At 33.1% G+C, this 27,965-nt stretch overlaps 1 protein-coding gene and 1 pseudogene across 1 annotated transcript; one reads left to right on the forward strand and one right to left on the reverse strand.

Moving 5' to 3' along the window:
- Nucleotides 1-98: 98 nt before the first annotated feature.
- LOC128180178 (excitatory amino acid transporter-like) lies at nucleotides 99-27,965 on the reverse strand. Its single transcript, XM_052848069.1, has 11 exons — nucleotides 27,593-27,965; nucleotides 15,457-15,651; nucleotides 15,127-15,201; nucleotides 14,801-14,923; nucleotides 14,396-14,474; nucleotides 2,766-2,959; nucleotides 2,042-2,168; nucleotides 1,682-1,915; nucleotides 1,278-1,469; nucleotides 916-1,050; nucleotides 99-498 (listed from the first exon to the last, which is right to left on the reverse strand). The coding sequence occupies exons 2-11, from the start codon at nucleotides 15,623-15,625 to the stop codon at nucleotides 339-341; spliced, it is 1,488 nt and encodes a 495-aa protein (XP_052704029.1). The 5' UTR covers nucleotides 15,626-15,651; nucleotides 27,593-27,965; the 3' UTR covers nucleotides 99-338.
- Nucleotides 17,064-21,599, forward strand: LOC128180611 (uncharacterized; annotated as a pseudogene).

Raw genomic sequence — 27,965 nt, forward strand, 5'->3', positions numbered from 1 at the left:
AAACCTTTCGCGAGTTTACGGTAGATTTTTTTGGTTTCATCTTGTAAAAAAGTTCCAAAACATCTCAACAAAAAAGGTCACAAAAATGGCCCATGAAATGAATATTTCGTGTACTTAGAAGGAGTGAATCCTTGCAAAAGTAAATATTTTGTTTTAATTGTCTACTTATGTGTTAAATAAGCAGTAAATAAACAGTGTTTCACAAAGTGAATAAGAATTAGAGTAGATGAAGTTTCATATGATTACACATATCCAATCATGAAATTCAGAAGTATTGAGATGCGTTGTCATGTTAATCTTGCGGTCAAATGTTTATTTTAATTGCGCAATACGGGATCTTAAGAATTACGGGTCTCTGGTGCATGTACAACAAGTTCAATTTCCTGTTCAAGCATTTCCAGCTCTTTTGTTGTCCCGGGATCCTGTCCACAATAGCGTTGTGCAATGGCTGCGCAGCAGGTGTGACTTAAAACATTCGCAGCAGTTCTGATTCGATCCCTTAAAGAAATAAGATAGTATAAATTTTAAAATTTTGTTTTAATTTTCATTCTTTATTTGCTAGTATGTCATTTTTTTTATGATGAAGAATCACAGTGAAAGATTTTTAAAAACATTGTTAAAATTTTAGTATAAGATGAATATAAAATATTTTAGAAATGAATAAATGTATTGTACTTTATCTTTAAACCATATATATCAAATTTGTTACTACTGACGTATATGTCATTTAATTACAGCAAAAGATTTTTAAAAACATTATGTTAAAGTTTTAGTAAGATGAATTAAAAAAATATTTTGGGAATATTGTACTTTATCTTTAAACCCCATATATCAAATTTGTGACTACTGACGTATTTGTCATTTAATTTAATCAATATGTTGGAACATTTGGTTTTTTCTTCCTTAAATACTCACAAGAACCATTCCATGGCGAACAGCAGGGACACAGCTTGAACTGGAATGCTGAGTGAAGTCAGAACCATGATAATGGCCACGATACTGGCGCTAGGGACAGCGGGCAGGGCGAGGCTAGATATTGCGGTCAGTAAACTGTAAACATAAACAGTAACGTAAAGTGTAAATAAATACAGTGATGTAAAGTTACTGAAGAGGAACAGTAAATTTAAAAAAAGGACAAGATAAGGCTGGCTTTAATAGGACAATAAGTAGAATATGAACAAAACAGTTATGGCTTAGGGGGTTTGTGCATTGTAAGCAAAGAAATTGGACATATATCATGGAAGAAACCATCGATATTACTTTTTAAAGATACTCACAAGAGAGTTACAACTTTTCCAAATGCCAGCGGGTGACCGGAAATGCTGGCAATAAACATGGCCGAGGCAGTGATAAAGAGGGCGCTGCCATCAGCGTTAAGTGTCGCACAGAAGGGAATGACAAATCGACTGACTCTCTTGTCGATATTATTTTTGTCACAAGCTTCAAACATTTCTGGAATAGCTACAGCTCTGTAAATGAAATAATTGTATGTTTGGAATAATATTATTTTTATTGGATTTATACTAAATCAGCTTGCAGTCTATTATAATTTATTCGTTAATAAGCGTTTTACTGTCAATATTATCGTGCAATTGCAAGTATCCTTATATCTGTTGGAAACCTGTTTCTCGTTTTAAAAATATACTGAATACAATAAGCAAATGCCATACAATATTCTTACGAGCTGCCGGAAGCGAATCCTATCAACCAGGCTCGTCCAACAGTTATAAAAAATGTAAAAGGGTTCCTTCTTATAGTAAGAAAATAGATAACGGGCATAAACAGCATCTGGTGAAGAATAATCCCTAATGTAACAGTCAGAACAAACAGTCCCAGGTTGGAGAAGGTGCCTGTGACGTCACGGTTACCTGCTATGGAGCTTGCGATTAGACTGCATGCACCAAGTGGTGTCATCCTATGTAAACAATGATTCATACTGCACTATATTTTGCACCGTAGATCGTACTTATATGTAATTTTTTCACTTGTGACTAAGAAACAATATATACATGGCTACCAATGGGTTTTATGTTGGCCTTACCAAAGGAACCATCGGAGCACGTGTAGAACTATATCGTTGCCAACGGCAAAGAACTCAAGAAACGGTTTGGTTTTCTTTCCCAGTCTGCCAGCAGCCGTTCCCAAAAACATACAAACAACGACTACACCTGAAAAATACCCGGATATCAATGAATTTTTATTCCCTGTTCCCTTATGGTAATAAAAATAATTGGGTTAAAACTATTTTGATTGAAATAACTATATTTCACAACCATAAACTATAATGTTGATTAGCACGTGATTAATAAGCATTCATTAATTTGGTCTTTAGACGTAAGTACTTTTTTGTTAAACGCAGCCCTGAAGTGTAATTCATAGACTGGCGGGTGGTCTGACAAAAACTACACGAATAACACCTTGTAAAAAAAAATTACTCCGTGTGCATTAAAAATACTTTAACTTCATTAAAATTACGATTCATATACTGTGGAATCATTAGAATTCGTGGTGGGTTAATTATCAATGAATTTACATCCTCAACAAAAATATATTATCAAAGGTTAGTTTTCTTATTGAAACTGAAAACACGCATCAAATTTACATCCCAACGAATAAGTAAAAATGCTATCATTCGCGAAAATGGCATCCTCTCTCCACGAATTTAAATGACGCCACTGTATTTCGTTTATTAGTTTGTAACAAAACATTTATGATATTCTATTTGTCTTTAAAATTCTTAAATTATGAACAGATGAAGATTGTACCGAGTATATTAGGTCCATCTGTTTTTTCAACAGATTTTACAATCTTTTGAACAACCTCAGGTGCTGGTTGATTGGTTGATATGTTCTGTCGGGTTGAATTATCAGCCAATGGAAATGGCTCGACTATTTCACGGGAATATTTCGTCTGTGTCTGTCGAAATGTTGCCTCCACCACATTATCTGGAAAAATGTTTCTGTGATAAAGAAGAAAAATATTGTCGTACAATACTCATTCAAAATTGTTTAAAATAAGGCACTATTGATAAAGATATTGTGATTAGATTTTAATTGTGTTTTACATGTGTTCAAATGGGACATTGTAAACTATTTGTAGTAGCTAAATTTGGTTTCTACAATTATATTAAGCGTTTTAAAAGAGTACTTTGTATGATAATGTGACATGACCGGCAATGTTTTCATTTAAAATGCCTGTACAATAAATTACAGTACGCTTCTCAATGGGCTGTTGTTATTCAAATGACCAAAACTTTACAATAATAGGAAAAATCTATTTATTTTTAGAATTAGTCAGAAACGACTTGATTTTTTTATCTCATTAAACTGACGCAAGAAACAAAACAATTATTGTTTAATCAATTAAAATCGCGCGGGCCAATCTTCTTGGATTGCGAGAATGTTGCTTCTTCGTGGGGATGTCATTCCAGGATGCATTGGTTTTCGGTTTCAGTAAGAAAACTAATTCGTTCATTCTCTAACGTTTTGAGAAAGAGTCAGGTCGTCAATATCATTGTCCCAGTTTGCCTTTAAAAAATCAACATCCATTAGCTAAGCGTCCATCGACATGTATTCTAATCAAATGTATCTGATGTCAATTTTTAACACATTTCGCACTCCCGCAAAAATATTGTTAACGGATTGGTAATTTTCTCAAATTAACCTTTGACTTTGGTGTCATATTACATGTTCCACGATTCTATATAATATTTTCCAGGATTTTGTTAATGGTTAACTACTACTCTAACAAGTTTTCTTGCAAAAAATTAAGATACCCTTACCAGGCATTTCTGTAAAATACTAGAGAATGAAATTTCCTATATAATCTTCCTGAAAAATACACTTGAATTGCTGAGATAAAAATAAATAAATAATACAGCACAGCGAAATTCACTGTATTGGGCCGGGCTTTGAACTCACAACCTCTAGACCCTACGCTCCTGGCATAGAGCGGCCACGTCTCTAACCACTCGGCCATCTATACATATATGCATATACAAGTAAATTTTAATCATTTTAAAAATCATAGAACTCTTTATTACGAAGAGATACAAAAAAGATGATCGAGGAACGTGTCGTCTGACCTTAAAGGGACGCGATTAGAGATCAAAACTTTTGCTTTTATTTTTTATGTATAAAAAGGTTTACTGATGCATTTTAAATCATTCACCAAAATATTGAATGTTAAAGTTAATTTACAAGCGAGATACAGAGGTAAGAATTGATTGTTATGTAAACAAAGCTCGAGTCTTATAGTTGTTCACAAAAAATGTAATGTAGAGAATTACCATTTCTTAGACAAAATGACATGTAAAACAATTTAAACTCAATATCTTCATAAATACTAGTATCAACAAAAGAAAGATACATTTTATTGAAACCTACACCAATACAACACATAATTATGTAAAAAAAAAAAAAAAAAAAAAAAAAGACAATATTCGAGCTTCGTTTTCAAAACCTCTAAATAAAAGAATTATATTTATTAGTATAAACATTAAATGAAATGAAAAAATAGAATTTGAAAATTTGAAGTCAAATATTGTCCAAGTCCCTTTAAATCTCTTTAATCATAGCAATATAACAACCGTTAATGATACAACGTCGCTTAATGATATAAATAGCATTAAGCGTTGCAATTGCAACGCTTAATGCCATAAATTCTTGCATTAACAGTTGACATCTTCAACTGTTAATGATAAATCGCCGCTTAATGATATAATTGTATCATTAAGCGTCACAAATGCACAGCAGCCCTAACGCTTAATGAAACAAGCAAATATCGACATCCTCAACCGCTAATGATACAAACTTTATATCATTAAGCGTTGCAGTCGCACCCTTTAATGATACAAAATTGTAAAAATGATTGAAATATTATTGTGTTCATAAAGCAATGGGATGAATATTTGCTTAAACAAGGCAGATCTAATATTTCAAGGTGAATTAATATTTTTTTTATCACCCCCCCCCCCCCCACTTTTAAAAACGGTGCTACATGCCTGTAACATCAGTTTTAGCTGAAATACACTTTGCTCACAATTCATAGCGTGAAATTAATCTTTTAACAGCTTTTTTTTTTTACAATATTTTTACAAATTGTTAGATCATATTCATACGATGTACATTGAAAAAAATCAGATGCTATATTGTGTCAAATATAAAAAGCGAGAATATATTTACAATTTCACATGATTGCCTATATACACAGGTAAATTAGCGAATACAAAAAACATTGATAATGAACTTATTTAAAACAACTGCGTGATTTTTGCGTGATTGCCCATGGGAGGCCCGCTGCTTAAAGGGAGCCGAATGGAAAGCTTTTCTTGTAATATAACTAATGGACTTATCTATTATCTCTAATCTTACGAACTAATTTATAGATCATGTGTTATAAAGAAGGGGTATTGAATGGTATCTCTTAGTCTTATTTATTTATCTATTTATTTTTGTGAGAGGGGAGGGGGGGGGGGCTACATCAACGCAGGCTAACTATTTTTTTTTCATTATAAAAATGTGATTTATCCTTCAAACTTTAAAAACGAAATAAAATAAAAAGAATTTTTTTTATGATATCCATGCATTTTATGAAGTTATTAAAATTTTTGCTACAATGGATATAATGGAACAAATATACAAGTTGAGACAAATAAGAAAAAACCCCGGTTTTACAGGTGCATCGATTGCTCGGACCCCTTTACCATTATGTACTAGGTTTCCGTGGAGTCACCAAGCCAAGCAGATCGTTCAATAGATGTGGTTAATATTAAATCTGCAAGTCTAATTAAATTTGTACATATAAATGGCAGATTTATGGTACGAATAAAAAAGAAATCTGGACAATTTAGAGTTATAGAAAATTGCTGAGGATCGGAGTTCGTTAAGGTGGTTTTGATGTAGGGAGGGTGGGCGTCTATCTCTTTTGCTACATGGAATCATTATGAATTTCTTCACTATTAAAATAACCTTATATTTTTGTTTCAGTTTGTTTATTTCGAAATTACTATTGGTGAGTTAAACTTCAAAACTTACAATATGACAACTGGATACAAATCGAATTCAATCAATGAGTAAGATATGTGTGTGCTTGGGAGGGGGGGGGGGGGGGGTAGGAACGCGGCTTCAGTGAGGATTCAAACGGATAGTGACTTTCTTTGAAGTATGGAATGTCCGTTTCACTATTTGTTTTTAGTAAAACACAAATAGAAACAAAAAGAAATGATGCTGGAAACAGGAAAAAACATAGAATATTTCGAGTTAATTTATCTACAAGTGAAACAAGCAATTTTTATGGAGCGTTCGATTGTACCTTCTGGTCAGACTGTGAATGCGGTAAATCACTCTCGGGTAAACCCAGGACTACGACTTTTTAAGGACGTCGTTATAACTCAACATGCAGACTGTATAGGCAATGTATATAAAATGATAACTCCAATACAAAAATGTACATTGCTCTGATTTTCATACATATACATTAATATACTCTTTATCATAATAGTATAATGCTTTCCTGATAATAGTGCCGTTATTTTGAATAAAATTACATGTGTCCTCGATTTTGTTTGGACAATCCTCGTATATGTAAATGTAAGCAGTGTAGATTATGTTTTGAAATTTTCGTAAGAATTGTTCTTCACACATGCCGTCAAAAGATTAAAAACAAAATTGACCCCCTCCCCGTAATATTTAATTCGGATTTCTGTCATGCATATTAGACATTATACGTTACAACGATAAAAAAAGCAACTTTAATTTAATTAGGTAATTTTAGTTTAGTACAATGTTTATATTATACAAAGCAAAACATATCGAATCTTCTTTTTTAATTTTAGAAATATTGAAACAATCAAATCATTGAGCATGTGTCACCCCCCTCCCTCCCGCACGCACACACGCACACACACCGCAATGATGAATCGATCGTATTACGCTGTTCAAAATCGCAAAACAAAATCGAACTAATTTTTCTTTTTACAACTAAAAATGTATTACTTATATATAGAACTGTGTTCTAAACAATGACCCCCTTTTTTTGACATCGAATAATGACCGGAACAAATTGACTATGCAGTGCGCAACACCAACACTTCCAAACGCCAGAGAACGCCATTTACACTTTCAAAGATACCTTCTAGTACAAGATTTGGACATCGTATAAAACCTGCAGGTAACAATATATTTATTTATTTATTGTTCTTTAAAGACAAGTATAAATAAACAAATGTATAGAAACAGATAAACCGCATATATATTCATGAAAGCGGGATTGTATTCGCAAGGCATATTCCATCGTAAAACTTGTTTTCTTCACTATTAGTAATTTCATTAGATTATGTAGAGAACCGTAAACGTGTTAACAGTAATGAGCTTTTATTATATTGATTGATGAATCAATTTGATTCTCTCTCTCTCTCTCTCTCTCTCTCTCTCTCTCTCTCTCTCTCTCTCTCTCTCTCTCTCTCTCTCTCTCTCTCTCTCTCTCCACACACACAAACACACAGAACTCGCTTAAAAAACCCACTGGAATCAAGATTGATATTTTATGAAGAAATAAATGCTCTTACGATTGTATTTTTAAGCATTGAATGCTTATTTTTGGATGTCGTCGGTCCTATGACACACCAATGCGGTGCAGACAAATTGAATACCGCGCGCTAGCGCGGTATGATAATTTGTCTGCACTGCATTGGTGTGTCATAGGACCGACGACATTCAAAAATAAGCATCCAATGCTTATATTTATATTTATACTGGTTTTTTTTGTATGAAATATATGTTTATCGTCGCTGTAAAGCCATTATATACGCTCTCAGTCAGGGATACGAAACATACATGAAATAGCCATATTAGCATGTTATTAAGTACGCTTCCGCGGCTATAATATAGTGCCAGAAACTTTGTAGAGAAAACTCTTTTTAATTTAGGAGTAGATATAATTCATTGTTGATAATTTTTCAAAAGTACATATCCAATTGGTTATATAAGGTTGAACTTTTCATTAAATGTTATTCTTACCGAAATAAATATACTCAAAACACGTGGTGACGTTTGTGCTCATGGCGCATGAATTAGCAAAGTGCATTCATAGGAAATTGAACGTCTCAGAATATTGCGTCTCATTTCCTATGTGAACTTTCTATCAAAACCGCAGGTAGATAGGAAGCTGGATAATAACATTGATATATATGTTTCGTATTTTATACTTGCTTTAGAATAATTGATCATTGCAACAAGTATTCCAATAAATAATCCACTAATGCGGGTCGTTACCATCCATTTATTTAAGGTAGTCCTATCCTTGGCACTTAATGGGATCAATCATTAAAAGATTAGTTTTAAATGATAGACATACATTCTAGCAATACATATACATAGGACAATATGTATGTTTACATGCTAGTTTGTTTTCTATCACCTCTCCCCTTGCAACAATTATTGACAATAATGAAATTTGCCAGACGTCCGTTTTTAAATAATTACAAATTTTAGGAAAATTAGAACTGGACATACAAAATAGAGTATAAACATTTATGTAATCCATATCTCATCAATAATTTTGCGCAAATTGTTGTAAGTAAATTTAAGTATGCCTTATGGACCTGATGTATCAAAAAAAAAAAATTAAAAAATGAGATGCATGCATCGTGTTTGGTCATTTTTTTTACTATTTTATGGACTTAAACTTAAATTTTTGTCTATAGATTGACATCTTAGAAACAAGATTTGCTAGAATAAATCATATGTTGACAGATTACTTTTCACGCTATACATGTAAGCTCTAAACCAAGTAGACCCTGACGGAAAAAAAATCCGGAAAAATCACATTTTTATACAGTTTTCTGCTTAGATCTGTCAACAATGTTAGATTTCATTTAAACATTAATTAATTGACGATGGATTAAATTCGAAATAGCTTCTGTCTCTAAATTTAAACCGGTTTTAGTAAAAGAAAAAAAAATTCGGGGGGGGGGGGGGGGCATCATAACAAAGTTCTAAGATATAAGCATAACTGAGACCCTGGTTAATCAGAAACTTCGTTTTTCATTTTACTTTAACAGAATCGAGTTTCTCAACATGAATCATTTCTATCTCTCATAGAATATATATATTACCGTTCTAATTGCTTATTATTGCCTTTGTTTACAAGAGCGATGTAAAGCAAAATCAATACCGGGAATCTAAAACGCTATGTAAATGTCGAAACAATATTATGACGTAGTGCGATACTCGGGCTACTTTAAGGTTTCTAACATAGATGATACATTCCATGCCTTAGTAACCACAAATGTTAGTTGGAACAAAGCGTCTAGCGTATTCGCTAACGGCTTAAAAAGCGAAAGATTTATATTTCCGGTTTTGCATATGCTGTTAACCAACATTTATTTGCGTGCGAGAAATTTTCGCGAAGTAATAAGAGCCTCGTCGTCGCGAATATTTCTCGCTAAAAACCAGTTGTTGTTGTATGGTTGTTACATGTATAACAACGGGTTCTTGATAAGGCTTGGTAGCGAACATTAGTCGTCGCAAACCAGTTTATCTAAAGTTAATCGCGAAATAAAGCAGACACGAATAAAATTTGGTTTACAGTATATATGATCATAACTTGATCTAATGGTTCGGATCATGTGGAATAGCAAGGGGTGAATCAGCAGATCAAACAAGAAGCGAAGCGAAGTTACATGTATTACATTATACCACCGCTCTGAAGCTAATGACGTGGTACCCAATAAATCAATTTTGCTTGTTAGACCGTTTTCAATATATACTTTGAATTAAATTGTTTTCAATAAGTATGATGGTTTGTTTTGTTTTGTATTTTACCTTGCGGAAAGGTATCTAATGAATTTATTATCATAGGGGATCATGTTCCAAAGAATCAGATCACGTCTCGTTGCAAGGCGCGAATCATTAAATCAAACTCGACGCTACGGGTTACTTCTTATCTGATGATCCGCGTCTGGCAACTCCATGTAATCTGACCCTTTGATCAAGTTACTGTAGTAAAAATATAGCTAACACTCACATTCATGTACGTTATTTCATTTGATATGTCAATCACAAAGTAATTTATTTCTTCATGTTAAAAAAAAAATTGCATATAGACAATAAGTCCTTTTGTTAGACATAAAATACACATAACTGTTACTAGAAATAAAAAAAAAAATTGGTCATTAAAATGTGTTTGGCAGGAAAAAACAAGGAATTGCCTTTGTCATAATATTAGTTCTTTAATGTTTTTGTCTATAACATTACTATCAAGCATTAGTGGTTGTGTAATAATCTTTGATTTTTTTTTATTTGACAGAACTCTTACAGAGTATGCCATGGACAAGAAAACTCGATCTATACGTCCGTTTTCAAGAGAAAGATATAATACCATTCTATCACTTATAAACAAATCATTTAATGTGGCAGTCAAAGAACGATCCTTAGAACAGAAAAGAGCTGTCCTTCAGTTCTATCGTGCTAAATCTGACTTTTCTGTTAGGAAGGACGTTTTACATTTCCGAGGCAAGAGAGTCTTATTAAAAGATGATTTGCAAAATATTGTTAAAAACAAATTCAATGATGCTCAAGGCAGTGGCGCTAGAGCGCTCAACCATCGGATTCAAAAAGAGTTCACTGGAATAAGTGAACATCGTATCCAAAGTGAATTAGCGAAAAGCAAAATATATGCACGACAGTATGCTAAGTTCACCAACAAGCCCCCACTTAAATCAATCATTTCAAAAAATATCGGTGACCGATGGCAAATCGATCTCATAAATATGAGATCAGAACCAGTCCAATGCCATGGGCAGACATACCAGTACATTCTATCTGTCATTGATGTATTTTCCCGGTTTTTGATTTGTCGACCTTTGCAAAACAAATCAAGCAAACTCGTATGCAAAACAATGAATGATGTCTTTTTAGAATATGGAACTCCAAAAGTTCTTCAATGTGACAATGGGACTGAATTTAAAGGATCCTTTGACTCACTGTTATTAAAAAAGGGAGTTAAGAAAATTACTAGTCGCCCTTATCACCCAGAATCACAAGGAAAGTGCGAAAGGTCTCATAGAACGTTAAGAAGAAAACTTGGATTTCTCAAAATCTCGACAAAAGGTTCAAATTGGGTAACAGATCTGCCAACAGTCGTGCATTCTATGAACACAACAGCAATGGAAGTTCTCAATTATCAGACGCCGTTTGAAATATACTTTGGCCGACAGCACAAAAACACAAAGCTACTCCAAACATTTCATTATTGAAACAACGGGTGAGAAACTCGACGGCAAGATGCGCAAACAGAATGCAACGATATTGAATGAAAGCGTCACTACCATCAATGTATGAGATTGGAGAAAAGGTTCTGATTCGCTTCCCCACAGGCAAATCAAGGATTCCAAGACGCAGATATATTTTGTCCGGAAGGATAGTAGAAAGGAGGCTAAGATCTCATAAATACCTTGTTAAGTTTCAAGATCCAAGGTCGAGTTCTTCTAGAACAGAATGGGTAGGGGTTGAAAATATCACAAGTGAGACAATACAGAAAGAGAAGTTCAGAAAAATGCATACGATGAACAATGAACACAGAAAGAAATATCTTATTCCTTTCTCTCATACAGACAGATTGGAAGGCCTAGATTTAATAGAAAACGATTCAGTCACACTTTTGTTTGATCCTAAGGGAGATGGTAACTGCCAATTTGAGGCAGTAGTTCATCAACTATCAATGATTGGCATTTTTAGAACAGCTTCTAGTCTCCGCACTAGTGCTGTGGATCATTTAAAGAAGCATGGCGAGTTCTATAGATCGTTCGTCTGTCAAGATTTTGCAGAATATATTCAAAAAATGTCACAAAACGGAGAGTATGGTGATAATCTTACTTTGCAGGCATTAGCTCGAGAGCTAAATCTGCAATTTTTGATTATATCTGCAAATGGCTTAATGCATTGCAAAATTATTTCTAATGATGGAAAATTTGATGAAGGGTTAAACGTGCTTTGTCTTGGATATTTCCCAGAGGGTCAGGGTGAACACTATGTCAGCATTGACATACATCCTCAAACAAAAGAGTACATCATAGAAAATATTGAAACACACAATGAAAACGAACTACAGAATGGTCGTGTAGACGAGTTGATGAGCGAAAACAGTTTTCAGCAGAAGGAAAATGACACGTTTTCAGCCTGTAACATTTCTGTTAACGAGGATAGGTCTTCTCCTATAGAGTTAGATGAGAGCTGTGACAATGATGTTGGTCACATAAAAGAAGAAACACCTTTAACCAGTAATTGTATCCCCTCTTCCGTTGACGAATGCAGTAAAGAATTTCTACTTGACCCCAACAGTCCACCGCCTGTTTTGGATGAATACAAAAGTCCTTTTCCAAGAGAGTCAGATGAGAGTTGTGACAATGATGTTGGTGACATAGAAGAAGAAACACCTTTAACCAGTAATTGTATCCCCTCTTCCGTTGACGAATGCAGTAAAGAATTTCTACTTGACCCCAACAGTCCACCGCCTGTTTTGGATGAATACAAAAGTCCTTTTCCAAGAGAGTCAGATGAGAGCTGTGACAATGATGTTGGTGATATAGAAGAAGAAAAAAATTTAACCAGTAATTGTATCCCCTCTACTGTTGACGAATGCAGTAAAGATTTTCTACTTGACCCCAACAGTCCACCAAATGTTTCGGATGAATACAATAGTCCCCATCCTAGAGAGTCAGATGAAAGCTGTGACAATGCTGTTGACGGACTGGAAAAAGAAACACCCTCAACATGTAAAAGGCCACCCACTACTGTTGTCAAATGCAACGAGAACATGCTCCCTGGTGTAAACAATCAGCGCCATGTCTCAGACAATGAAACGTGTCCAAGTACTTCTTCCAAGAAATCAAACAAGGAAACCAATAACAGCCATATCCACGGCGCGTCTATCGAATTGCCGAAAGAATATGGTGGAAAATACTTCACATTGTTTTGGATAGGGAACCTAGTTATAGGTTTCGTCTTAGGAATGTTAACACATTATTCCGTACCATCATTGACGACACACCATGTCCAATGGTGTACATTTCTCCAAATGTTTTGCATTCTGTCCCTTCACCTGTAAGTGTGCGTCGAATAATAAGACTTGTAGGTTCTGGAAGCGGACTTGTTTTAGAGTTAAAAAGAGTTATTGCTTCCCCATTTTGGCACCATGCGTGGCTTAACCTTCGAGAGGTTGACAATCGATGGTTTGAGGTTCAAGACATTAAATACAGAAACAGAGCATGTTGACACTACCGGTAGTAAAGTAAAAACCAAAATATGAAAAAAAGAAATAAGTTTACATGTACCCAGCTTCCAGACAGTAGCTGTAGACATTTCCAATTTTGTAACGAATATTTTAAACAAGATATTCAAAGAACAAACTTGGGGGTCATATATAATAAAACTTTTCATCAATATCATGCTAGTTCATGAGTCTTAATAAACACTGATGCTCATTAATGCCCTGCGTGTGCTATTTTTTTAGGCCATATCAAAGCAATGATAAGATGTTTAAACATTATTTAAAAGCCAGTTTATCAAATAACTTGAAAAACATTTAATCTTTTAAGTTTTTGTTTCAGAATATATTTCACATTTTGACTGTTTTTAATTTCTCTTGATTAAAATGAGTTTGATTCAGTTTATTTTCTGCTGTTTTATACTTATTGATGTTTTTTTATCTATCTATCTATCTATCTATCTATCTATCTATCTATCTATCTATCTATCTGTACACCCGTCCATTCATCATTTTATCTATCCGTTCATCAATCCATCTACCATTGCATCGATCCATTTATCTATCTATTTGTGTCTGATATATCGATTCTCTCTCTCCATCTCACCTCTCTCTCTCTATATATACAGTACATATATATATATACATACATATATATATATATATATATATATATATATATATATATATATATATATATATATATATATATATATATATGTACTGTATATATAGAGAGAGAGATTTTATCTACCACTTAATGTACTTAATGTACAATTGTTGAGCCAATTGAGGAAAAGATAAAGATGTTTTTACATTCTTTATTACAATTTTGTATCATTAAAGGGTGCGACTGCAACGCTTAATGATATAAAGTTTGTATCATTAGCGGTTGAGGATGTCGATATTTGCTTGTTTCATTAAGCGTTAGGGCTGCTGTGCAATTGTGACGCTTAATGATACAATTATATCATTAAGCGGCGATTTATCATTAACAGTTGAAGATGTCAACTGTTAATGCAAGAATTTATGGCATTAAGCGTTGCAATTGCAACGCTTAATGCCATTTATAGCATTAAGCGGCGTTGTATCATTAACGGTTGTTACATAGCAGGCGTATACTTGTTACCTGAGTAAATCTGCAAATATATCCTGTGGGACGGCCTCGTAAACGTTTGGTTTGCCTTCCACTAGGGGGCTGTCACTACCTGCAAAAACAAGGAGAGTCTTTTGATGAATCAAATTAAAGGGTTCTTTTAAATTTCTATTCTCGTTTATTCTCTATAGAAAAACTTAAAATGAGTGCATTAAAAATCTAAAAAAAAATTCCGATTGTTAATTATTATGTTGAATTTTTTTCCTTTTGGGTCTTTTGATAAAATGACAAATAAAAATCCTTGATAAAATATACCAAAACAAATTACAAATGTATATTGTATCAAACAAGATAATACTGCGACATTGAAACGCATTTACAAATACATGTATAATAGGTACAGAGATTTTTTTTCTGGATTTATATTACGTTATATACCTGGTTTGATGACGTAGAACAACGCTATCGCTATCAGACAGCCCAGCATATTAGTAAGCAATATATAGGTGAAGGTTAGAACGCTAATCTTGCCGTTAGACTTGGGGTCCAAAGATGCTGTGCCTAAAAAGACAACAAAATGAATCCCATCTCTTACCGACCATTCTCCTCTGAAAGATAAACTATAATTTGACAAAGATCGAACAAGTAAAACGAAAGGAGTCTTATTTTCATTTTTTTAGTTGATGGCCTTTTACTATTAAAGCATTTAATATAAAAACATCTGTGAACAGCTGACCCGTTATAACACCTGGTGTATCACTCACTGTGTATGACACTGCACACCAATAAAGGAATGATCATCATTTTCAACAAACGTAAAAATAGCTCCCCAGGCATACCTGTAAAACGAAAACAACATTCCTTTTGCTAAATTAGCATTGGTAAAAAAAATTGTGGTTTTAATTGCAAACATTTTTGATACTGATTTTATTATCAAGATTGAGCTGATTTAATCCCAAAGACATGGAAATATATTAAATACAGTGATTAGTAAAGGTCATTGTTTAATCAATTCAATGGTCAATGTCACTCGATCATCTGTCTTCAAACATTGTATCATCAAAAAAAGAAATAACATCTGTTAACGCACTTACCCAGCCATAGTAGTGCATCTGATGACGGTTCGGCCAGACGTAATAAAAAGCCCAATGTAAACCCAACGATGACAGCCGAGAGAGTCAGAATGAATAAAAGATGGCGTCGTAAGGACACTCGAAACTTCCGGATGAGGCAGCATTCACGATTTTCGGTAGCGCTTTCCATCTTTATAGTATTTTCTTATATGCTGCCTAGAGGGAAATAAACAAGGAATGAATTTTATTGAACACTGGAATGAAAATTTTAATGGGATTCACAAATTGTTAGAATCTAGAAGACGTTTTTCCTTGTTCTGAAATCAACCGAACCATCCTTGCTCCGATCCGTTGAATACCATTTGCTTGAAATATTTTCTCTTGAATGTCCTCTATCTATTACATTGTGTTAGAATTGCATGTTTATTTGATAAGCAATTTCGAGCCCCTATTGAATTAATAAAACAGCTTATCAAAATATGAAATTTTGGTATGTGTGATATTTATAAGTAATACCCATACTACACGATGAATTGACCTTCCTTCCGATTTTGAAAATTTTACTGATCCACCATTGATAGCGAGAAATCTTCACATGAACTCACTCTTGTAGTTTTTCGTTTTTAAACGAATTGCATGATTTGGAACTTAATGATGACAACACATTATCATCTTAAATGGGTTTTTTTCAGTAATAATTTATGTAATCGTTAAATCAAATCAAATAAAATTTTCGAAGCGACCGAACCCCTTCTAAATTGCATATATTTACTTAATAAGATCTTACTTACTTAGAACATACCGAAAATGTTCATTGGCTGATCAAAATGTGTACGCCAAATAAATACCATTACTCCCTTGTTTAGCCTTGAAAACTATTCAAATTGTAAATCTGAAATATTAGAAATGATTTTTTACTAATTAAAAGTTTATGTCTAAAGTATTTATATCAAAATTCTAAGGTAGATGTGATATTTAATTTGATGACTTTTCAGTAAACGTGGTTTCCTATTGATAGGGCTCATTTCATCCACCTGTTCCATGTTTGATTTAACTTAAAGAATAAAAAAAGCACCTTCATTTAAAATGTAATTATTTTATCATGATTCTGATTTGGAGCAGGATTGTTCACGTTTGGTGCCCTAATTCAGAGGCAGATTTTAAATGCTTGGTAATTTAAGGATAGATCTATTTCTTAACGTTTGGTTCCTTTAATGTAGATCAAATTTTGTGTGACCATTTTGCGTGAATTATTATTTTTTTTATGAGTTAATGGGATAACTTTAATAATAAATATTATTCCTTAGAATTAACTGATAATTGAGCCAACACGAATTCAATGGTTCTACAGTATGTGTCAATGTCAGTCTGATTCACAGTGTGGTGGCTTACCATAAGAATACCTGCGCATGCTAAGTTAACTAGACAACTATATTTTCAATGTATATCCAAAACATATTCATTTCAATGTAGGTATTTTGTATGGATTTTTATCGCTCTATGTCATAATATTTCTTTTTAAATGTATAAATGCAATACAGTATGGATAAAAAATGTTTCCGATTTATATATTGGTAAGACGATAAAAATATATAAATGTATACTATAAAAGGGTATGCATCTACAAGATGCGTCATTACGCCTGTAAGAAGGTGCTATAATACCGTGATGAAAGGCGTTATAAATCTTTGTGAAAAAGGGCTTTATTACGCATTTTAGAAGGGTGTTATAATACTTTTACAAAGACAATATTACACATGTAAGAAAGTCTACTTAAAGTAAACTTTAAAAGAACCAATGAGATAACCATTATCGCTTGGAATTGAAAGCTTCATATTTTAAGGAAATCAGCAATGAGTTTTTTCATTTATATATGCATAGACATGTGTCTAAAAAGCAGATTTTTGCAATTGTCACTAGGTCCATGGAAGTTGCATATTAGACAGTTCACACCTTGGTCGCAAAAAATTGAAACGTAGGTTGGTGTTTTAAGTAATTTTTAATTCTCTAACGAAAAGATGAAGCTAATGAGTCGCCAATGTATAATTACTCAGTGAGACGGGTGGGTGGTTCTAAACCGATCCTAGAACAAGACATATGAAAAGATAAATATGTTTCACTCACCTTTGCTTAGATAGAAACAGGTAAGGGATGCATGTTAAAATCCTCTACTCTTGTAAAGGTATCACAAAATTTATAAAACAGAATCTGTATGTGAAGAACAATTTAAATGTTTAGTTAAAAACTTTATAAATATTAATGTGCGATTTTGAAAGAGCAAACACCATTTCAAATTCAGAGTCGGTCACTGGAACAGTGCCTTCGTCATTAAAGAATTTGTAATTTACGATTGCATTTTATAATTATATTGGGGACGAATTTCTACCTGTTTGAATGTTTAAAAATTCATATCTCCTGGTCAAAATTCTCTTCGCAAACAAATGGTATGCTCAACCAGATATTTACTTTACATTTTTGTAACTTATTGTCAAACGCCAACTCTGTATTACTTTAAAATGTAAAAACATGTAGTTTGTATCCCGCGTTTCTTTTGTACCACTACATTTATATGGCCGGGGAGAATAAATAAATTAAATTGATATATACTCTTTTTTTTTTTTAATTTATTTCTTTTTCAAAGAAACAGACATGCAAAACAGACATTCAACCACACACACACACACACACACACACACACACACACACACACACACACACTTTTGAATAAACACTGAAATTTATTATTTTGTGGTTACTTGCTTACATGGGAAAAAAATTAACTATAGAAAAAAAAATATTCATGATACAGTGTAATAAAAATAAATCAGATGTCATCAGCCAAGATATCTTTCCAACTATCCCATAAGTTTTCAAAATATTGTAGTTTACCAGTTTGTATTGCAGCATATCTTTCAATATTGTATTTTAGTTTGAAGTGATAAAGGAAACCAATCAGACATGGTGTCTTATTTGACATAAGACAACAAAAAATATATTGTTTCATATACAGAATTATAAAATTAATTACTTTGTTATGAAATGACAATGGAAGTTGACCAAGTATAATATTAGACATATTAAATCCAATTCTTTCAGAGGTCTTTCTATAAATGTATAAACTAAGTTCACTCCACAGGGTATGTATTTTCTCACAGGAAATAAAAACATGTATTATTGTTTCCACATTGTTTTTACAAAACCCACATGTGTCAGTATTTTTAATATTGATTTTTTTAAGGTAGTATCCAACTGGAAGAATTTTGTGTAAAATTCTAAATTGAAGCCATTGTACAGAAGAATCTTTGGTAGTTTTAAAACAAATCTTAAAAATATCATATACAGTAAGATCTTCAACATTATAATCTGTTAGATCTGTTTTCCATCAGGTTACAGCAATTGGAACAACCACATTTTCGTTCAAAACATTGTAAATAATTTTTGTACACTTTTCATGGAGTATGATTGTTTGGGGAAAATGGTATACATGGATTAGGATTTCTTTGAACAGAAGTCCTGTCAATGTTAGACATTTTAAAAAACTTAAAAATTGCTGATTTAACACTGTTGTATTGCATTTTACATATATTCTTGAGATTGTATTTACATTTAAATTCTTCATAACTTAAAAAATTACAATTTTCATCATAAAAATCTTGTATGACCTTTACACCATTCTTGTACCAGGTTTTTATGAAAACATATATTTATTTGCTATGAGTATTTTTGAATTGTACCACACCGGAGAATTTAAAAGATTATATTTTGCCTTTGGGTGATCAATATAGGTAATAATAAAACATAACCATGAATTTAACACATCTTTCCAAAAATCATTGTTTACCTTGTGTAAACATTCAATTACAAAACTATCACCAAAATCAAACAAATTCACGAAATTTAATGTTCATTGAAGCGCAATATCTAATAACATTTTGTATCGATAGGGTCATTGGCCACGAATTTACATATCCTTGAAACTGTGATTTTCACTTTATCCACGAAAATTGATACCCTTGAATATTAATGAAACCACAGTAGTTAAAATATACCGATTTCCTGTAAGGACAAGGGGTGATATTGCCTAAACTTCAATTTAAAACACATGTAAAACAAACTCATCGTCGGAAACCCACGGTTAATTACGCATCGTTCCTCTCCTCATCACCCATGGGTCTCTTTAAACTTCAACGCCCGTTTTAATGGCCAAGTAGTTATAATATCATTTAATCAAATTAGTCGTACAGTGATGAAACCATTCTGTTTTAATAGGCTGTATTATCTTGGCCTTGCTATCAATACAAATTGTTCTGCGATCGCCAATTAAATACTGTAACGATTCGAACGAGCTTTTAAAGCGACTTGTTGATTGGACAAATTTAGTCAGGGTGCAATATGAGCTACCAATCAACTTGCGTGCTTCAATACGAGGGTCGAAGTTTAAAGGGACCCACGGTTGATGGAGAGAGGAACAACGCGTAATCAACCGTGGGTTTCCGACGATGACACAAACTATATGGTGCGAATTTGATATTGTACATATTGCAACCTGCAATCCTCTGGAGATAACTTGCGAGAACACATTTAAATTTCTTTTATTAACTCTTAACCACTTTTCCCATCCTTTTAATCTCTTTGGTAATTTATTTTTGTTGATGATGAGTTTACTTTAATTTTAACTATATGATGTTATAATATAACCGTACAAAAATTGGTTATTCAGAAATGACAAATAACACTCATTTAATCACAAGGTCAAATGATTATCTTGAGACATATTATCAAACTCTACATTATTATATATAATGTCACCAAATTGGTCGTAATTGTTGAATTTTGTACATAGAATCATTTCAATTAATTATGAAATGTGACCCTGGACATCGATTATGAGAGTGTTAACATGAATATGGAACTGCAAAAGAAGAAAGAAAACATACATGTCTACACTTGTGCAAGTTTATTACTGTAACGTATAAAATTGTTTCAGAAACTTAAACTGATATGGAGTACATAAAATGGACGCTCTACGAAGAAAAAGGGTAAGGTTTTGGGGATTCTGAGGAAAAAACACACAAAAGCTTTGCTTATAAATATAGCGAGAACCCCAAAGTCACAAGACAAGAGAAGTATAGTACACTCACCAACACCAAGGAAGACAAAGAAAACACTGTTTACAACCCCACGGAAGGAGGAACACACTGAGCCAGAGGAGTGTCAGGCTACGCAAGAGGATAAGCAGAGACTAGTCTTAGCTACGCCAAAGAAAAAATGTTAAACCAATTATCATTAAGACTTTCACACCAAGTAAAATTATGGTAATTGTTGGCATTTCATTACCTAACTCTGTTATCAACATATCGGTGTAAGTTGTGTTAGATCATGATTATAGATAGTAAAAATGTGTTGGACATATGAGCAATTAGACATTTATGTTTCATGATCAAATTCTCTGCATTGCTTACGTTTAGCTTCTTACATTTGTGTTATCATGATGTAGTTTAGATCTAAAAGGTTAAGGGAGTTGGTTGTTACCATACGAAGAGGCAAAACAAGCAAGTTTATTGATTGTATTTATAAACAAACAAAAACACCATTTTAAATAAATGTGCACTATTAGTCGATGATGGAACAATAGTCCACATCAAGTGTGTTTTTTTTTTAATTTGTAACTTTATTTGTATTATAGAACTTTATTTGTGAACTATGCTAATTGTTGAATACCTAGATCATTCTATCATTTGCAGGTTGTGTACAAAACAAAGAAAACAGAGAAAGTAAGAACTAACTGGTAAAAGATTGCAGTTGTCAATTAGGGGAACTTGTTAAAAGTTTAGCTATTTAAAATGCACCAAAGAGGACAGTTCGACAGAACTAAAGCAGGAAATAGGCAAATTTACCGCAAGTGTTTACTGTTCTTTGCTTAGGCAAATAGACAGCATAGGCCTGGCAACATTGAGCTTTGACAAAGTAAATGAAGAAATAAAGTTGTGGGCACCTTTGTTTTACAAGTGCATGGTAACACTTTCTAACAACAACCTAAAGAGAGCCACGGTCGCTTCATGTGTAATGTTAAATTCCAACAACACACACGTGTCTCCTTTACAACATATCTCGGACCAGGTCTAGACCACGGTGGAGCTACTGACGATGTGAGAACAATCTAGTGCTTTAATCTAACTTACCTTTTTCAAAGATTTTTGCTTGACTCAATTTGCAGTCCTTTATACTGTCATATTTTTAGGTAAAATATGTACATTCAACTTATATTTGATATTGAGTAAAAAAAATTATGAGATGATTGTGAATTTTTTAAAATCTGACTACCAAAATTAAATTGATAGATAAATGATTGGAATAGAATTAAATTTTGATACCCTTTAATCTGATCATCTCTGCAAATTACCGGTACACATCAACTAAGGAAGTCGAGCGACATTATAGGTGACAATATAGATGTAACCCGTAGTCCATCTCAAATGAGTGTTGACAGAAAGCAACAAAACTGACACTGGTTTTTGCGTTTGACATTAGAAAAAAAGAGTTGCTGATCCTACACTGGATAATTTTTGTGGATTTAGTTCTTCTCATCACTGTATCAAGGTTACTTTAACACATAATCAATGATTTTGTCTAAAAATATGTACCGGTATTTACATGTATAAATTCCTATTATGAACTTTTCTATTTTTTTTAACCAAAAAAACTTGGTGTTTAATGAATAATTTTGAAACTTCAGTGCATGTTTTTCAGTCATTTAAAAAACAATAGCTTTTTATTTAGAAATTACTGATAATTTGGAGAGATATTTATAATAAAGAAATAAAGAATTGTTTTATACTTAAAATTTATCCAAGTTTGCGTTTTATAATTTCAATTTTACATAAAATTTGTTGAAAAAATTGTTTAGGGTGAAGTTTGCGGTTACTTAAGAAATAAGGTAACATTTTTTTATGTCTATCGGGATATAAATACGGGTTGGTCACGTGATCAAATCTCATAAAGCCCGAAGGGCTTTATGATAGATTTGATCACGTACCAACCCGTATTTATATCCCGATAGACATCAAAAAATGATACCTTATTTCTTATATTTATATTTGTTGCAAGTTATGACACTAACATTGCTCCATACTTCATTTCCTGTGTTGACCTAGATAGCCGCTTCGTTTAAAATGGCGTCACAAAAATAGTTCTGCCGGTTGTAATACATTTAATCAACAAAAGGAATGAATTTAACAATATTTTGTGAAAACAATTCAATTCTTAACAACAAGTAGAAATTTTAAAAAGATTATTAACGTCCACTCATTAAATGACGGTTGGGATTAACGCGGAACATCACTACTTCCGTTAAAGTAATCCGGTCGGCCATTACTTGTTAAAGTTGAAAACGCAGTGATTGAAGACGGACTTGGCGAGAATTTCTGAAGACATTGTGGTTCTGACCGAAGAATTGCATGAAGCGTCATAGGATGGCATTTCTGTCGGGTTACCTTCGATTTCTTCTCGTGGAACAACAGAGAGAGATGCAGATGGAGCTCGTGTTGTGGCGATTGACATAGTAGATGAGCTACACGAAAAGTTGGTGATTTTGCGATTGTTATGATTAGGGTTAGTAACATTTGACAGACATGAACTAACTGAGCGTTTTTGTTCATCTGACAGGTGACGATTGTATGTCTTAAGAGAAGCTTCACAACGGTGGCCACTCATATACATTATCTGACGTGACTCGAATCCCTGATCACTCATGGCTGTTATTGATGTTGCGCGCAGACAGTGAGGTGTGTAAGTGTTCATGCATTTGGATGACTTGCAAATGTCGGACATGAAGCCACTGAATGATCTCTTTGCTAGAGGTTTTGATGTGTACCAGAGATCTGCACTAGGATTATGCAGTGCATCTTTGAAACAAGAGTTGAACAAACTAAGAGCACTGCTGTCTGTCTTAGAGAGAAGCAGACGTAGCATTTTAACTGGACAGATCTCACTCTCAGGAACCTCATAGATTCTCTTTCCAGATGGAGCTTCTTCTGATCGAATACCCCCCTGGAAGTTTTTCTGTTGTGTTTCGTGGCAAAGAGTTACATACTGGCGATTGTTCTCATCCTTTTGAAAAAGAAATGAGTCTGTTCGCAGTTGATGGTGGAACTCTAATCCACGCGTAACAAGATGTATAGACAAGTGATACCACACACATTGTCGAAGAACAATTGGATTGTAAGGAGCGGAAAGGAAGTAAGAAGAAATTCGTTCAAGGTCTTCAGGATGAATGACAGATTTGTGGTTGGTAGCCCTTGATGCACCAGTTTTCGTCATTTCTTTGAGCATTCCATCCAATGTATGGTTTGCTGATTTGAATTCCTTGTCTCGAACAATATCCATGGACCTTTTAAGGTCTTGGAGGTACCGATTGATTGCCGAACGGATAGATTTTAAAGAATTTTTGTGGTAATTTTCAGCTTGTACATCCGTCAGTTCTTCTGATCTTTTGGAAGTTGATTTCGGTTTGGCTTCACAATAAAATCTCCTTAATTTTGTCGCGAGGACATCTGCACTGACAGTTTTGAAATCAAGGACATCAGAAAAAGCCTCCAAGTGCCAGTCTATAAATTTTAAATGAATTAATTGTTATTATTGTTTTAAATGTTGTTTAATTTTTACTGTTTATTATTTTGTTTACATTTTTGAAATTGTTTTTCATTTGTTGGTTTTGTTTGTATTAACGTTGTTTGATTTGGTTTGTTTTTTTATTTCTGTTATTGTACAGTAGTACAATCAAAGAAAATGATATGCCTTTGTGCTGGTCAATGTTTTGTTATACATGAATTAAATCTGTAGAACATACATTTGCTTTATTTTCAAGGATATATCTACATCATCATTGTATGTTTTATTCTTTTTTTTGTTAATTTTTTTCAAATTGTTAATTTTAATCATCAGTTTCTGTAAATAAATTTGTGTTGTTGTTTTTTTACATTTAATTTTAGACATGTTAAGTTTCCTGATATAATTTTTAAATGAGCCAAACATATACCTTGGAAGAGTTTCACTCCCCATTTCGTATTTCGTTTGGTGGAATTAGACTGTCGGGAGTCCTCAAACATTTGAATCTGTTCTTCAGTCATAGATTTAAATCTCTTTGGGGGGGCAGGCACCCAAGGTCTAGGAAGGCCCTCCATATCTGAAATTTCGAGCGCAGCCTCAACTTCTTTAGTTTCTTCTACACTTACAGGAGCCATAAATGGGAGATCCAATGAGGCCAAGATATCATTATCTAACAATAGATATAGTTCTGGCTCGTTTTCACTAATATTGAAATCAACATATTCTGCCATGTTTTGAGAAGTGAATGCCAAAAGCAGACGGATATTTTAAAATGCAAATTAATTATTTAATAAATTGAAAAATAAATGTATTTTGAACAGATTTTATTCTGTGTACTAAAATTATCGTGGTTTTTATGTGCAAGTATGTTTTAAACGCCTTCCTGTTGATTTCAGTCGGATTTGTTTTCGTAGTAAAAGTAGTAACCTAGTTCTCACGAGGTCATTGTATTCATACGCGCTCGTAGCGTGACCTCTTGACCCATAATGATGTTATGCAGAAATAACGGCGGATTGCTCAAACAGTGTTATATAAGGGAAAACATTTGCAAGTGTAAATATAGGAAGATAACTCACACATTTTCATTGTGACGTAACACCAACTACCCTTTATTTCAGCTATGATGTCAACATTTATATGACGTCATAATTGATTTCACATTTTTTTTTATTTCGCGGGGTTTTGTAGTTTCAATGAAAAAATAACAGGACACAAACATTCATTAATTTCCACAGAAACGAAGTCCGCATCATATGGTTTTGAATAATGTTTTAGAAACATCAGATTACACATATTCTAAGATACGTTGTTCCTGAAATCGGTGAACTTGGAAAGGTTTCAGATAAGAAATTTTCGTTTACATAATAGTAGTCCAAAATTAAGACTGTTGTTGCATTTTATTCTATTTTTAGATAATTCATCATAAATTAATTAAAGTGAATCAAAATATAAAAAGTGACAATTTTTTTTCCTTTCAAGCATAAATAACCACAAAAATAGTCACATATAAAATGTTCTAAAAAAAAAAACCTTAAATATAGTTAACAAAATGGTATAATTATCTTTGGTACAACTTCTTATAAATGTAAGCCGCAAACCTTACCTTAATAAAAAAAAAGTATTATTACTGAATATTAAGCAATAAAGGGTTTTTTATTTACAGTTCATCAAATCGACAAAGTGTCATCAGCAGGAGAGCCAGGTACACTTAGTAACCCGAGAAACACAGTATGGAGAATTGATGTCCATGGCCCTGAAGAAGTTACCCAAAAATACAGGAAGTAAAATGGTTTTGGTTATTGGTTGTTTTATTTTTATTGTTTGAATTCAATTGTCATTCATCCAAGCAGAATGAGATCTGCAATTTATGTATACTGTTTGGATTCTTTCATCGTTGGTGCTCACATGGATCTGATGGGCATGCAGAAACTACTACAAAATGAACCTGTCAACCATCAGACTCTGTTTTATCATCTATTTGATCCGGACAAATACACTAACATACATCTTGACGAACATGTAAAGATTGCAGATGATACATACAATTTAATTAACTAATTTGTTATTTTTATTTGTTTGTTTACGCCAAGATAATGATTTAGAAATGTATTTCAAATGATCAAATAAACATTTGAGATTCAGTGGTAAAGTTATTAAGCAAGATACAGGGCGTACAATTCTTTGTCATGTAAACAAGGCTCGTGCCCCGTTTTTGTTTACATAGGTTCAATATACCAGATAAAATCTTTTTCAAACTGATTTGTCTATTATTTTATTCATTTATGGCATACAGAAACAGTTTAATATAAGAAGTATTTTATTCAAGTATATAGATACATTGAAATGGATTGAACAGTAGGCATAATGCCTATTTATGTTCTCTCCTGTAGTCAAGGTATAATATGAGTAATTATATAATTACATATAAGATATATATACATATATATATTGCAACTGAATTTTGTATAATAGATTGATATTATAAATAGCATTGAAAGGAGGTACAGTGTAAAAAAAATAAACAAAACAAGTAGCTTATGATAGGAAAATGAAAATTGAAAAAAATAGAAAAATAATGGTTAATTGCTAAGGTTGAAAATAGAAAAAAGTATATGTAGTGTAGAGAAAAAATGAGAAAAAAAAGAAAAAACATGTAATAAAAACAAAACAAAATTGATAACAGAGTAAAAAAAAATGGAAAGTTTGCGAGGAGGGGGGTGGGAGGGGGAGAACAAATAAGCAATAACAAAATGAAAAGAAGGGAGTGTATGGAAAGTCAGTGGTACCCATTTTGATACATTTTTTAATACAATGTGTTTCTGGCGTTTAACACATTCAATTTAGGTCTAAAACTGGAATTTTCACTTCAACATTCAAAATGTAAACAAAAGTTTTGTTTACATAGCAAAAAACTGTAAGCTCTGTAACTCGCTCATAATTCAATAAATGACACTCAAATTTTGGTTGCATATTAAAAATGCATTACTTAGGCATTGTAAACATTTCAATCAAAAAAAAAATAATTTTTGACCAAAATCGTAACCATGCCCCTTTAACAACTTGCAAAGACCTGCCAGATATATCATCAATAATTTAATTCTGGTTGTAACGCGGCATTTGATTGGATAGAAAAATTAAGTTAAATTTGTATAACCTGGTTTGCACGTCACAAGACACGTCACAATGCACTAACGTCAAAAACGTACTAATCCGCTTGACGTTACGATTGAATTTTGAACAGATTAATATCATTTTTAAAAGTAAACGGACTCAATTTGTACAGCAAATTACGAAAAATTAAATTATAAGGAAAGAACTCAATATCTACCCAAGTTATACGAGTATAACCTGGGTTGGAGCAATTTACGCTTTTTTTATAATCCGCTTCGCGGATTATAAAGCGTAAATTGCCCCAACCCAGGTTATACTCGTATAACTTGGGTAGATATTGAGTTCATTTCTTAAATAAATAAGTTTTACGCAGATCTCATTTAAGATTAAAATGCATAATACTTAATACATATATTCTTCATCTGAATGACAGACTTACCTGTCAGATTGTCCTATCTAGTGATATACCTGTAGACATACAACTTTTTGTTGTCCAGCTGTGTTCCGACCAAGAGACGGTGAGTGTTGACATCATAACTCAGACTGTCTGGACTACCCATCTCTTTTGATTCCGTCGGTAGATATGACAGGAAATGACCGTTGTCTATCATCTGTACTGTTTTGGTGGAATCACCACACACCAGGATGTGTGACAGTGCGTCAGTACAACCTCCTCATGGCTCTTGTCCTGGCCCTAATTGTGAAGGAAAAAACGAGGTTTGTGTCAGTTGTCCGCTCTGGTTGTACCGGGTTAATTACAAAGCAACTTCCCTACCCTTGCTTTCTCTTCATACATCCCGACCATTAGATGC

The sequence above is a fragment of the Crassostrea angulata genome, chromosome 4 (assembly GCF_025612915.1).
Source record: "Crassostrea angulata isolate pt1a10 chromosome 4, ASM2561291v2, whole genome shotgun sequence".
In the NCBI taxonomy this organism is placed as follows: domain Eukaryota; kingdom Metazoa; phylum Mollusca; class Bivalvia; order Ostreida; family Ostreidae; genus Magallana; species Magallana angulata.

What these genes read in the sequence shown, in the direction of transcription:
- LOC128180178 (XM_052848069.1), bottom strand. Translation starts at nt 15,625, where the DNA reads ATGGAAAGCGCTACCGAAAATCGTGAATGCTGCCTCATCCGGAAGTTT. An exon ending in GTTCTACGTCATCAAACCAG is followed by an intron (nt 14,475 to 14,800) that starts GTATATAACGTA and finishes TTGTTTTTGCAG; the next exon opens with GTAGTGACAGCCCCCTAGTG. An exon ending in GGAAAAGTTGTAACTCTCTT is followed by an intron (nt 1,051 to 1,277) that starts GTGAGTATCTTT and finishes TTATGTTTACAG; the next exon opens with TTTACTGACCGCAATATCTA.